We start from the raw sequence: 14,535 nt of genomic DNA, 5'->3' as shown, positions 1-14,535 counted from the left end.
TTCATATGTAAACAAAGTTTACACACACAAATATTAATAAAAACAAATAATACTTTAATTGTAACTTTACCATGCATAGCCTGCTTAACTATGAAACTTTAGGATGTTGATTTCTGAGGTATCAAAATTTTTATTATTTTTATCCAACTCTTGATACATACCAAAGATAATAATGAGGTGGGGAACCTGTGGCCTTGGGGCCATATGTAGCCTTTTAACTGAATCTAAACTTCAGAGAACAAATCCCTTTATTAGAAGGATTTGTTCTGTAAAATTTGGATTCAGTCAAAGGGCCACACTTGGGGATCTGGAGGGCCACATGTGGCCTTGAGGCCACATGTTTCCCACCCCTTAAATTGATATTAAGTGTGATTGTTCAAAGGGATCACTTACTAGGTACTTCATAGTTCATTCACGACTACATGAAGACATTTAGATCACAGGGTTTTCTCATATTTAGAGACTAAGATCCCTTTGTGAATCTCATGAAAGCTAAGAATCTTCTCCCTAGAAAAATGGTCATATGTACATATAGACAGAATTTTGCAAGGAATTTCAAGATGTTCATATCAACAGATCCTAATTAAATACCACCATCTCCACTTTAGGTTGACATATAGAAGGATTTTGGTGACATTGCTTCCTCCCTTTCAGATTTCTTGGTTTTCCAGACTATTATTGTCTTCTATTACAGACCATATTATAGACGGTGTTTTCCTGCCCAGCTGTGCCTCCACTCATTCCTTGCTTTAGCTGTATTCCACCTAAGCTCTGTCTCTTAAACAATTCTGATTCAGTCTGCCCCTACTGTGGCCACTCTCCAGCATTTTTAATCAGTGCTGATTCACAGTGGGGCAGTAAGGGAAGGAAGGGGGGCCGTGAACCAAACTAACAAATGCAAGAAACAGAGGCTTTAGACAGAAACGGTAGTTGCAAGTAGTTCTGGGACTACTAAATTAGGCTGCAGCAAGGCTGAAACAGAGGTACAGAGTCCGAAAAATTAGACTGTTGAAATTTTCACTGATTCACAATTCTGCTAATCCTAAACAGTCAAATATTTGAGATTCTTTGTTACTGGGTTCATTTGTCAACAGCTCTTCACTAAGATCTTCTGGAATTTGGCCATTCTCCACCTCTAATGATAAAATATGAAAGTGGTTTTTAAACTGTAAAGTACTGTAACAGTGTAAGGGAGTACCATATTGGACTCCACTGTGATTTGAGCAATGTGAAGAAAAGTTGCACATCATCACATCCATTGTATGAAATGTCAGCCAGAAGGACAGACCAAAGATTTTCTTTCCCTCCAGTAGTCCATCTAACAACTCTATATTTTTCCAGTTTGTAGCATTTTAATCCCCAGATTTTCTACTTTTGCACTAACTCCTCATCCTAGTCATTTACTTAATTTTATCGCATTCCACAAATGGCTCTTGAGATTTAATGTCTTTAGACACTGTCTTAAAAAAATTCTGCATATGTTAACAACCACCACAACAAAGTCCAGGTCAAATATTTTAAAATGCAGACATATTCTTAGAATACCAGAAAAATATGTTCTTGTTTTGTAACTTCAGCAACAATCGCTCTAGATTTCTAAAAGTGTTGCTGTTTAAAAAATGAGTAAGGACATATAATTGCTTCATAAGCCAGATGAACTCACCATTGTGGAATTTTGTTTTATATTATGTAATGTTGGTTTGAAATTTTATATTCTAGTGCCAATGAGATCCAATGAGAATCTATTTGTAGCATAAAATCTAGAAGAAGGTAGCATACTACTTAATAATTACTGTGAAGTATTAAGTTAGAATATTATTTACGCTTTTAAAAATATTGTTATTACCAGGTGAATTTTTGCAATAACATTACGATGTTGATTTTGAAGATTTTTACATTATATGAGCAGAAAACATCAGGCACAAAGATTTAAGGTGGGGACATGTTTCTGAGGCAGCATTAACAGAGAACTGGATTCCCATTAGGTAGTGTTCATTGAGAGGGGATGTACACGTGGAGGGTTTAAAGAAATGTAAAAGAGAGAGAGATTTTTAATTCATAATGCTAACGGGCATCATTTGGTATCAGAAGCATGGCTTGCAGTGTTCTTTCTCTGTGTGGGCTCTCATTGCCATTCAGAATTCTCCCTTTTTTTCTAAGTGCACTATTATATTTTTTATAGATAATTCAGAGAAATTAATAGCAAATGATAGAGAAATTGCTCTTTTTCTTCAATTGAAGAATTTAGAGGGAAAAAAGACATTTGATGCAAAGACATAGGACATTATTATGAAACGCAAGCCTACTATTTATTATATTTTAACTGTAATTTTTTATTAAGCTTTCTTATGTTTATTGTACAAATTAGGGTCAGTAGTGTTAGTAGATTAAAACCTTTTCAATTCTTTTGATGTAAAACTTTTATTTTTCAATGTCTTTATCTGGCAGACCATTGATGAGTTCATTAGTATCTTCAGGCCAAGTGACTCTTTTATTTTTTAGAAGCCAATTTTATAGAAATAACGTATAGAAAGAAGTAAAATGTAGCAGTTTGCCAACATAAAGAAATGCATTAGAAAGCAAAATTATATTGATAGGCTTTGAACGAGAAGAGTCTTTGTGGGTATTTAAAACACCAAGGAATTACAGCTGGTTAAATTGGAGAAGTCAGAGCAAGATATCTTTCTGTACTGATGTGCCATCTCCTGAAAATTAGTAGAAGTTAGTCCTAAGTAGCTAACAGTGAACCCCGGGTACTAACTTCCCTGAAGCACTGAAATAGGAAGTGGTGGAAAAAACTTGTAAAAGAAACCCTCAGGGATTCCCCTGTGATCCCTTTAATCCTTGAATTGTCAAACCACATGGAAAATAATAGAGCTGCGTAGTTCTAAGACTTAAGTGGTATTATCTTTTTAAAGGAAAATATTAGGTCTTTTCACATCTCTGGACAAGAATAGAGCATGTGTTCAGTGTAGAAAAGAGTAACTTTGAACCGGAGATGCATATTGCTTTTTCATTTTTTAATATAATGTTATTATTATCTATGACTAAGCAGGCTTCACCAGCAGGAAAAAAATTACAGCCAATATTTTATTTTCCTTTTTTAATACAGATGATTCAACGAGAAGCAGATGTAAAAAGTAAGGTAACTGCTGTGGCATTGACAGACTCTGTTCACAATGTGTGGCATCAAGAAGCTGGCAAAACGATTCGAGAATGGATGAGAGAGGTGAGACTTGGTTTTCTTCAGTGCTGAGATGAATGGGTGTGAGCCTTTATATCTTGAGCCCCCACCAACTTATATCACCTCCCATCCCCAAACTCCCTTTGTAGAAGCAGAACATTGAAAGGAAATAGAAAAAATTAGACATGCTTAAAATAATAATAGAAAACCCTTGTGAAGAGCTAATACTTTTTGAAAGCCCCCTTCCCCCTTTTTTGACTTTCTATAGACTACTATGTATGCATACAATATGCAGTAGTAACTTTGGCTGAAGAAGGTCCTAATGTCAGGAGATTCTTTATTCCCTGATGTTGAATTTTTCCACCAGCTATTTAGCATGTGCTGCTTAATTACAAGAAAGAAGCTTAATGTACACTTGGTCTTGTCTTTTTCTTCTTGAGAGGTGGTCACTATGTGCCACTCTTAAGTGGATTGGCTCACTACTGCCAGTAGAGGGAGGAAAAATAAAAAGCTGAAATAGTGTTATGCCAGACCCTCGAGCTAAGAGAAATTGGGTGGGGGGGTGTTGGGGGGGGTTGGCCATGGTCCAGCTTCAGGCTAAGAAAGCTCCTTTTCACACTCCCTAAGGGCTGGTGAACCTAAAAACAAACAAGGACTCATTGAACATACTCGCATTATTTTTTTAAAAAAACTTGCAGCCCATTATTTCTTTTATTCCTGTTATAGATATCCAGCTGAAATTTTCTTTTTTCTTTCTATTTATCTTTCTGATATTATAAGCAGTGGACATCAGCTACCTCATGCTATGGTAATTGTTTAGTCCAGTCATTTACTTACATTTATATAGCATGAATGAGTTGATTGATCTTCCTGGTTTTCTCCCTGGTGGCTCTTCAGCTGACCTCTCACCGTAGGACTGTGTGGTGGGTAAATTTTACCAGCCCTCATGGTGCACTGTAAGGACCAAGAGTTAGTGTTTACAGTTTTGAGCAGACAGAAAAATTAGGCTATGTAATTCCACAGTAGTGTTATAATATCACCAATCTGTTGTCACTGTCGTTTTCCCCCCCTTAGGAAAAATACTTTTATCATGCAAAAGTCCAAAATATTTTTATTCCAGTCCTCATAATGCTGTAAACATATAAACGTGGGTTTTTAAAAAATCTATTCTAACATGAAGGTGTTTTCTGACCACATTGCTGCTTTCCATATTTCTCCTTCACAGTGTAGCTACGTCCTTAATTGCATTTTCCAGGGGTCTAAACTTTCTCAAGAGGGAATTTCATGTATTTCTTGCCTATGCTTTTTTAATGCTATTTGTCTGCCCAAATATATACATAGACAGCTCTCAGCATTATATAAGTAGTAATAAATGAGCCATTAGTAACTTTTTTCCCCACACATAACCAATATGGAATTTGGTATTTGGCCCAAACTAAAAAATCTCTGTTCATCATTTTTTAATTGAAAGTTTTTCACTTAAGTCTCATTCCGGGCGACAAATAGAACAAAATTTATTTAGATTTATTTTTTAAGTATTTCCAACTAAGGCTGGATTAGGTCTCCCCTTCAGAAATCAGACTATATTAATCTGTGCAGTTTTCATCTAACTGACTAAAATAGACAGTAGTTGAACTCATTGTAATTTAATCAAGGCCACCATTAATTTCTTTGCAAGCATAGCTTTTATAAAATTTTATAAATGCCCTGGTTCTTGGATGGTTCTTTCAGTTCCTTCAGTTATGCCTCGGGGAAGCAGCGGGAAGAGTATTACATTCTGACCAATCAAAATTGAAACCCCAGCTCAATTACTTACCTAACTGTGTAATCTTGGGCAAGTTATTTAATCTCTTTGAGATTCAATTTTCTCATCTATAAAATATAATATCTACTTTGTAGGTGTGGTTGGGAAATAACACATGTAAAGAAATAGCACAGTTGTTGGCGTTTTAAAGAATTTCAGTAAATTATAGCTATTACTATTGTTACCTTCTCATTCCCAAATAATATAAAATGCATGGACTATATTCATCTTGTGTTTCCTGAATGATTTGCATGTTCAACAAAATATCTCATGAAAGGGAAGCAGGATGACATATCAGAAGTAATTCAGGACAAACATTTAGCAGAACTAAGTTTTGATAATGATTCTGGTGAAGTAAATCAATAATTAATGATCTAGCGTGAACCAGCTACTTTCCTAAGACTTAAAATCTTGGATAAGCCACTCTTATCTTCTTAGGCCTATTTCATATTTGTGAATTAGAGACAATAATTCCTCTTCTGTCTACTTCATGAACTGTTGTAAGAATCAAAGGTGATAATCAAGAAGAAAACCTCTTGAAAAGCAAACGGTACTACATAAAGAAATGACATATATTATTGCGGAAAATACTACAATACCCCAGAGATAAAAATTATTAGATTATTCTGAAGGGAGCTTTGAAATTATCCCTGTTCAGAGCCCTTCCCCAAAGCAAGACCAAAAGGGAGGCTATGAAAAGTCTACAACAGGTATTTCTGTAGGAACCCACCTAAATGTGTGACCCCTCGTAGAGAATATTTCAATGTGGTTTGACAAGATAACAGTCCAGTGTTTCCCAGCACTCAGGATAAAACTCCCTTCCCTTTTCTTTTTCTTTTCTTAGTCTCTATCCACTCTGCAAGAGTCCTTGAAATTATGAAGAGCAAACAAGTCTGGATTACAGGAAATAGAAAGGGCTGCTGTCTTGAGCATGGGTGTTGGGAGAAGGGTGTGGTAGGGTCACCTTTGTGTCCTTCGGCATCCCCCTTCCTTACCACCTACTACTCTAGCTTCATTTGGAATCAGCCAAAAAAACTGAGATATTTTGCAAATATTCCCTCCCCCACAAAAAAAAAACACCTTAGCTAAGCTGAAGTGTTCTTTATAAAAATAACAGTCTAGATGTAGACTAAGCCACAGTGCTTTTATCCTCTTGATGGTTGGCTCCATTATTTCACGAAACTCTGCTTTAAAATTTGGAAGTAAAACAGTGGTACAAATTGCCTAGTCATTCCTATTATACTAAAAATTAGTAAAGTAGTTTTTTGTTTTGTAAGTATGTTTAAATTAATGTGATAAAGTTATTGATGTTAAGTATTTGTTTGCTATAAAAAGCTGACTTATTTTTTAAACTGATTTAACATACAGAACAAAGGTTAAGGAACATATGCTTGTATTACTTGTATAACTTCTAAATAACAGTTTCTTTTAAAGAAAGAAGGTCAAAGAGTACTACCTTTGGCAATTACTCCAAATGAAACCTATTCCTGACTAAAAGACCAAGCATAGATGCTAAGCCAGCCTCATAAGGAGAGGTACAAAGTAACTGAAGGCAGTTCTTAAGAGGCACTTCTTACCTAAGCTCCAGGAGTGTCAAGGCTGAGAGGACAAATGTTGTTTCCTGACATACCTCTGGCCTCTGAAATTCTCCAGCCAAGCCAGATGTGTGATTCTACATTACGGTTGTAAACCCTTTCTGTTACCATTCAGCTGTGAGTGTAGGCCCTAGAAACACAACCTGGTGAATCATAGTTGTACTTGTCTGAGCACACAAAACTTTCCATAGTAAAGATCAACTTCTAAAACAATGGTGATTAACAACTCAGAAAAATATCATAAAAATGAATAAAATCTAGACCTAATCAAGGCAGCCACCATCTCCAGATACCTCCAAACACCTTAATAGCTACTACGTCCTTTTCTCTTTAATTATTACTAAATTCTAACCTTTTTATTAAAAAATTCATCCATTTCATATCTACTCTGAAATATTCTCGACCCTAGGTTCAAATGGCAGAGAGAGCCACTTAGCCAGACACGGTGGCGCGTGCCTGTAGTCCCAGCTACTCGGGAGGCTGAGGTGGAAGAATTGCTTGAGCCCAGGAGTTCAAATACAGCCTGGGCAAGTGACATAGTGAGACTCCATCTCTATAAAAACAATAATAATAAAAATAATTTTTTTTCAAAAAGGAAGTCACTCAGCACTATGGTCTATAGAAATTTCTAGTCCATATAAATGGTTCCCAAACTTTTGAATTTTACACAGAGGAAAATTTACAATCACGGAAATCTGTAGACTTATAATCTCAGCGTAAAAAAACCTTTAAATTGAAAACACTTAACTTTAAGAAACACTCACCACATCGCCTATTTTTCTCTTGTTCCTTCAGACCCAGAGAAACACTAGCTATATGATCCATGTCAATCTGCCTGCTCTGACGAAGTACTTCTTTCTCTATACTTGTTTGTTAGGACAAGGAGGGGCTGCATCTGAGACCCAAGCATGGCACTGTTGGTACCTCTAGTCCAACATGCTTTACTGCCTACCTGAGGTCCCACGGACTGCTAACATGCTCCAGCATGTTCTGAATTTAGGTAGGGCTTTCCTAGTGGGCTACCTGTGTCACCACCCAGGACACTTTAGTAGTGTTCATCTGAATGGAAAAACTGGGGTAGAGGACAGATGAGGGCATTGAAAAGAGGGGTAGATACACATCAGAAAAACAGTGGAAGAGATTTGGTCTCTAAACTATAGAAACATTTCAGAGTAAGCAGTTAGATTTGGTAACATGGAATTTCAAACAGATCAAATTCATATGTAATGGCTATGTGTCTGTCTTTACCAACATTTTCCAATTAAGTTTATGTTTTTCATTATACTCTGTTGTATACTTTTCCCAGTAGGGTTAAAATGCCACATACACATGCACACACATTTACACTCTTCAATTTACAATATCAAATCTTTACAATCCTACACAGGTACTTTGTCATTCCACAGAACTTTTGGACATGTTCACTTTAGCTATAGGATATTTAACATCTATCTGATTTTTATGAGAGGCCAAAGCATTATATATGTGCGTAGATAAAAACTGCAATTTCAGAATCGTAAAATGTCAACCTATGTTTTGCTTTAAGTGTTTGAATTAAAGGTGAGATGGGCAAACTGGACAAAAGTTCATTTTGTTCAGCTTTTTAAAGTCAGCAACAAATCACAAAGTGATTAATCACCTGCACATTGTCATGTACCATCATTTTTATTAATCTAGAAAATCCAGTAAGACATAGTTTTACATATGTGAAGTATAGGAGAGCAGTATGAAGACTGACTTATCACCTGGGTAATAGCTGACTTTCATCAGATTTGGAAATACTAGTAGGATGAATAATAATTAAAATACATACAGTACCTAATCGCTGCCTGTCTGTCGGTAGTGCTAATTGCTGTCATTGAAAAGACTGAATTGTTTAAGAAAAAGAGAGAGAAAGAGAAAGTCATTCTTCATTGAAGCTATCTCCCTGTATCATTGGAAGCCTATTTTTAGTACCTATAGAAGTCATGATTTTTGAATTTATTAGGGGCTGTGCTGAATGATAAAACAAATCATCCATTTACATATCTTGACACTGCTTTGGAGAATACTTATTTCTTACAAGCAAGTGTCACATTGTATATAAAAGCTGGCTAATTGTGTGCTAATCTTCTGCATTATCTAGAACTCTCTGATGTGGTAGTCTATCAATGGTAATATTAATTTTACTTATTTCAAATGTATGAAATATCTCCTAAAACCCTATTTCTTTTATAATTTCTACTCTTACATTGTATAATTTTGCATTCAGCTGCTAATTAAGATTAGGAGTGCACGTGATAAAATATGTATCCACTTTAAACCATCAAGCTTTTGTAATACATGAAAAATACTAATATTTCATCCATTTTAAATGTAAAAAGAGAGAAAGCATTTAAGAACATTACTAGACGTTGTGTTTGTTTTCATGTTTTTTTCCCTACACAGTTCAATAGTTTCATTGATCTACTGTTTCTTACAAAAATCTGCCATGCTTTGTGAACTTCACTTTCTAATCTCATACAGCAACCCTTCCTTTATGTTATTCCTGCTCTCCCTGGTCCCAGAACAGTAGGGTTGCCTTGACAAATCTATTCAAAAGCCATTCCTCGGCCTTTATTGGTGGGGACTGGGGCCTTTGAAATTCTCTCCTCACTGCAGCACAGCTGACATCTTCTTCCAGACAGAATGAATTAAGGAAATACAATAAGACACTTGATCTACCAGTCAAGGATCTTTCCACAGTGAGGACGGATTCCATGGTGCACAACCAAGGCAGCAAGCATCTAAAAATACACAATACATGCTTGTTTACCAGAATAGCAATCACCGATTTTTCCAACATGATTGATAGGATGATTTCTTTTAAAATAAAATCTGTCTGGAAATTCAGTGTGTGTGTGTGTGTGTGTGTGTGTGTGTGTGTGTGTGTTTGTATGTGTGTGTTGAGAAATTTTTTAGAAACCACATGACATTAGTCACATTTCTAAAGCCAGTCTTCAAATATAGACTTAAAATGTATAGAAGAAATATAGATTGTTTTTATTTCATTTGTCTAAATTGTAAATCATCATTACCTTGCAGGTTGATGTTTAATATTGAAAGCTTTGTGTCCTCAGACACACAGCTACAATTCACCAGGTTGTTCCTTTATAACTACTTTGATACAACCTTCACTATAGCAAGTCAAAGTAAAAATTAAATGGTAGCATTTATATATAGGCCAGATTTTGAGGAGTAAATGTGAAATTTATTTCTTCTGGTATTACACAAAGAATATAATTTAGAAATTAGGTAGTCTTTCACATGTTCATATTAGTATTTATTTTAATCTAAAAGTTAAAAATGGATCACTTTTTCATTTTCCCTTAGTTAGGATCCGTTTGTTTGCTTACTCCTTGGCTTTCTAAATTTCTCATAGAAATATATTGTATCACGGTTCACAGAAGGATTACACTCTTTTTTAAATATCAGCACAGATGATTTGCTGTTGAGTTGTTGTAAGACAAACTTTTTTCCATATTCATTTTAGTCATGACTGATTACATAAGAAAAAAAAGTTTAAAGTTTATGGAAAATAAACTGAATACACTTCTAGTAGTTGATTTTATACAATAAATTAATCTCTTCAGCCTAAAACTTTGGTCTTAGCTTAAATTATGTTTCAACAATATTGTCTCTATTACATTGCAGAACTGTTGCAATTGGGTCTCTAGCTCAGAACCATTAGACACGTCAGTGGAGTCCATGCTACCTGACTGCCCCCGGGTCTCAGCAGGTATGTGTTTGATGCGAGATGTATGTTTTTTTTTAAGGTGAACAGTATGATAATGTAATGTAGAAATTTATTTTGTGAATTAACTATGTTGTTCTGCCTTGAATTGTTGAACTAATTATTGGTAACATACTGCATGAGTCTAATCCACTACCACAATTTGTTAATTATGATAAAATTATAATTATAGCCTACAATGCTTACTAATAAACTCAGTAAGATAGTGAAACAATCCAAAAGTAATTTTGATAGTTGCTGTTGAAGCTTACAGAGATGAGACATGTATGCATAAATACCTAAAAGACAAGAGCTGGGTAGCCATACAGGATCTTTCACAGAATACTTGTCTCCAGTTGAGTACCAACTCAATGATATGACAGGCAGTCTAGGCTGGTTTGTGTCTCTAGAAAAAAAATTTTTCATGCAAAGATTTGAGCTGGACCTTGTGTTAGGTAGGATTTAGACTGTGGGAAAGCATACAAGATGGCATCCTAGGCAAAAAAAACAAAGCAATTTAGGGAGCAAGGTCAGAAATGGATCCGAAGATGTTCACAGGGAACAAAGGCAAGACTGGCCTGTCTGTTGAAAGGGAATGGGTGAAGACATGAGCACCTCAGGAAGCAGCTGGGCTATAGAAAGTTTAAGGATAGTGCTGATTTCCAGCATACAGGGTTTGTATTTGCATCTCTAGGTAGAGATGGAAGATACCCTAGAGAGAGTGACATTTGTTGGTTTTGGCTTTCACAGTTCCCAAACAAGGGAGCAGTGGTATCTAGTTATGACTAATAACTGAAATGGGTGTGCTGTAGCCATGGATGCTGGAGAGTGAGCGGAAGTCTGGAACGCAAACTACAACCATAGATGATAGCTAATCACTAAGTACTTAGAGATGGAGATATCTTTACATATTTAAAGGAAATAATTTGGAGAATAGTTCAGATTCTAGGTAAAGAACTATTGTTATAACTAAATGTCACTATCATCAATATATAAATTTCAACTGAGTTTCACTAGCATTATAGCTAAATTTTATATAGGTCTATCAGTAAGGGTTCAATCAGAGAAACAGAACCACTAGAAGATATATATGCTACAATATATATACATATCATATACGTCTGTGTATATACATATATAATACACAATCCTCATTATTTATGGTACCTATATTCTATGAAGTAACTGAGAGCACCGAATTAGCAAATATTGCTCCTAGGTGAAATACAAGGTTAGGTTCCTGTGAGCCTCTGGTCACATTTTTGTCAACCCGTCAATATGTAACATGGCCAGCGCTGTAACTCATGCCTGAACAAAGCTTATCTAACACATATATTTTCTCCATAAGACACACCACAGCTTTCTTGTGCTTAGGAACACTAGACAGCACTTCAGTACTATATTTGAGGGCCATTTTAAACAGAGAACTCACCAGCAAAAGCACAAAAATAAGAAAAACATGGCACTAAATAGTCCATGAAAAGGACACCTGTTTACAAAGTGAGAGGTGAAACAGAAAGGCAGAGCATGGCCTTGGTCAACCTCAGCTAGGAACAGGTGACTCAAATTTTTCACCACTCTGCACATGTGCGTGTCTGAAAATGACTGCAAAAGTCCCACGAGTGTTGATTTGGGGGTTACAAAGATATTTTACTGAGTAGGTGAATTTGCAAATACAGAATCCACAAATAATCATGATAGACTATGTATAGGAAAGGATTTGTTACAAGGATTTGGCGAGAGCTAGTTAGGAGATCTCTGTAAGGATGTTGAGTTTGCATGTGATGATGGAGCTCGAGTTTGCAGAGCAGACATTTGATAAGGAAAGAGGGATGTAAAGTGGCAGAGAGCACAAGAATGAGCTAGAACCCATAGGGAAGAGCTAGTCCGTGAAGGTAGACTTAAACCTGTGTCAGTTCTTTTTGCCGCGGTCTTTTGTGGTGTGGGTGTCCTGGAGAAGCCTGCCCTTTGTCATGGAGCTATACATACACCTGCTTTAGAAGTCAGAGACACTAACAGAGAATCAAGGGCAAAGTGGAGCGAATACAGTCCTCCCTATTACCTCCCTATTACCAGCAGATAAGTGACAACATAAGTGAGCTACAAATGGCTGCTGCTTCACTTTAACCCTCCAAAAAAAAAGACAACAACAACAAAAAAAACCTTCCTTGTGTACTGTCCTAACCAGAAATAGACAGGACAAGGAATTCTGGGAAATGTAGTTCAACCTAGACAAAGTGACTCATTAAAAAGCCACCACGGCCCACCTCTTACCAAGCTGGCACTCATATACATCTCTTCAAAACGGACTTAATCTCCAAACAAAGACATTAATAAAGTCATACTTCCACCAAACATGTAACAGCTATCCCATGTACAACCAAAAACACACTAACACTTTCCCCAGTAGAGGGTACAAACTCCCTTAATTGTCCTTTGCTGATCATTCTTCTTACCATTGGTGTCCTATAATTTAAATTCTGAGAAATACACCTAATGTAACATGTAGTTTTAATATATGTTATATTTGATGATAAGGGAATAAGAGAGAAAAACAAAAATATTTAGTTTGTATGTATATATACAAAAATATTCATATCAAAATAAACAAATACTTCTGTATTCTTTGTTTTTGCAACTGGTCATATTGTTGTAGCTGGTGTTTATAACTACCTTCTTCTGCTACCCATTCAGTATAGGCATACCTCAGAGATATCGTGGGTTCGGTTCCAGACCACCTCAATAAAGTGAATATCAAAATAAAGTGAGGCAAGGAAATTTGATTTCCCAGTGTGTTTATTAATAAAAGTTATGTTTACACTATACTGTAGTCTGTAATTGTGTAAAGCATTATGTCTAAAAAATGTACATAACTTAAAAATATTTTATTGCTAAAAAATGCTAAAGATCATCTGAACCTTCAGTGAATCTTTTTGATGGTGGAGGGTCTTGCCTCAGTGTTAGTGGCTGCTGACTGATAAGGGTGGTGCTTGCTAAAGGTTGAGGTGGCTGTGGCAATTTCTTAAGTAAGACAGCAATAAAATTGGCCATATCAATTGACTCTTCCTTTCACAAAAGATTTCTCTGTAGCGTGTGATACTGTTTGATAGCTTTTTTTGCATAGTAGAACTTCTTTCAAAATTAAAGTTGGTCCTCTCGGACCCTGTTACCACTTTATCAACTAGTTCTCACAATATTCTAAATCCTTTATTGTCATTTCAGCCATGTTCACAAAATTTTCCCTAGGAGTAGATTCCAAATCAGGAAAGCAATTTCTTTGCTCATCCCTAAGTAACAATTCCTCACCCACTCAAGTTTTATCGTGAGATTGCAGCAATTCGGTCACGTCTTCAGGATCCACTTCTGATTCTAGTTCTCTTGCCCTTTACACCACATCTTCAGTTTCTTCCTCCACTGAAGTCTTGAACCCCTCAAAGTCATCCATGTGGGTTGGAGTCAACTTCTTCCAAACTCCTGTTTGTGTTGATATTTTTTTTTTATTTCAGCATATTATGGGGGCACAGATGTTTAGGTTACGTCCCCCCCAAGTCCGAGTTTCAAATATGTCCATCCTTCGGGTGGTGCACATTGCACTCTTTGTGTATGCAAATACCCGTCCCCTCCTCCCTTCTCCCCCCTCCCCCTCCCCCTGCCCAACATCCAATAGATGTTATTCTTATATGTGCATTTATGTGTTGATCTGTTAATACCAAATACTCCTGGATAGAGCTGGAACGCATTCTACTAAGTGAGGTATCCCAAGAATGGAAAGACAAGCACTACATGTGTTGATATTTTGACTGTCCTCTGTGAATCATAAATGTTCTTAATGGCATCTAAAATTGTGAATCCTTTCCAGAAGGATTTCAATTTACTTTACCATATCCATCAGAGGAATCCCTATCTGTGGCAGCTATAGCCTTACAAAATGTATTTCTTAAATAATATGTGAAAGTTGAAATTACTCCTTGATCCATGGGCTACAGAATGGATGTTGTTTTAGCAGGCGTGGAAACAATATGAATCTTGTACATCTCTATCACAGCCCTTGGGTAACCAGGTGCATTTTCAATGATCAGTAATATTTTGAAAAGAATCTTTTTTTCACAAGTGATAGGTCTCAACAATGGGCTTAAAATATTCAGTAAAAACCATGCTTTGAACAGATGTGCTGTCATCCAGGCTTTGTTGTTCTATTTAT

General features: G+C 36.1%; 1 protein-coding gene across 1 annotated transcript in view; it reads left to right on the top strand.

Moving 5' to 3' along the window:
- The window catches only part of FAM172A (family with sequence similarity 172, member A), a 457,566-nt gene that overhangs the window by 303,188 nt on the left and 139,843 nt on the right, over nucleotides 1–14,535 (top strand). The window contains exons 9-10 of the mRNA XM_012644784.1: nucleotides 3,113–3,229; nucleotides 10,256–10,340. Coding sequence (XP_012500238.1) covers nucleotides 3,113–3,229; nucleotides 10,256–10,340 — 202 coding nt within the window. The remainder of the gene's footprint in view (nucleotides 1–3,112; nucleotides 3,230–10,255; nucleotides 10,341–14,535) is intronic.

Source organism: Propithecus coquereli, unplaced genomic scaffold (genome assembly GCF_000956105.1).
Source record: "Propithecus coquereli isolate 6110/MARCELLA unplaced genomic scaffold, Pcoq_1.0 Scaffold22, whole genome shotgun sequence".
Lineage (NCBI taxonomy): Eukaryota > Metazoa > Chordata > Mammalia > Primates > Indriidae > Propithecus > Propithecus coquereli.
This window is presented reverse-complemented; position numbering and strand designations above follow the sequence as displayed.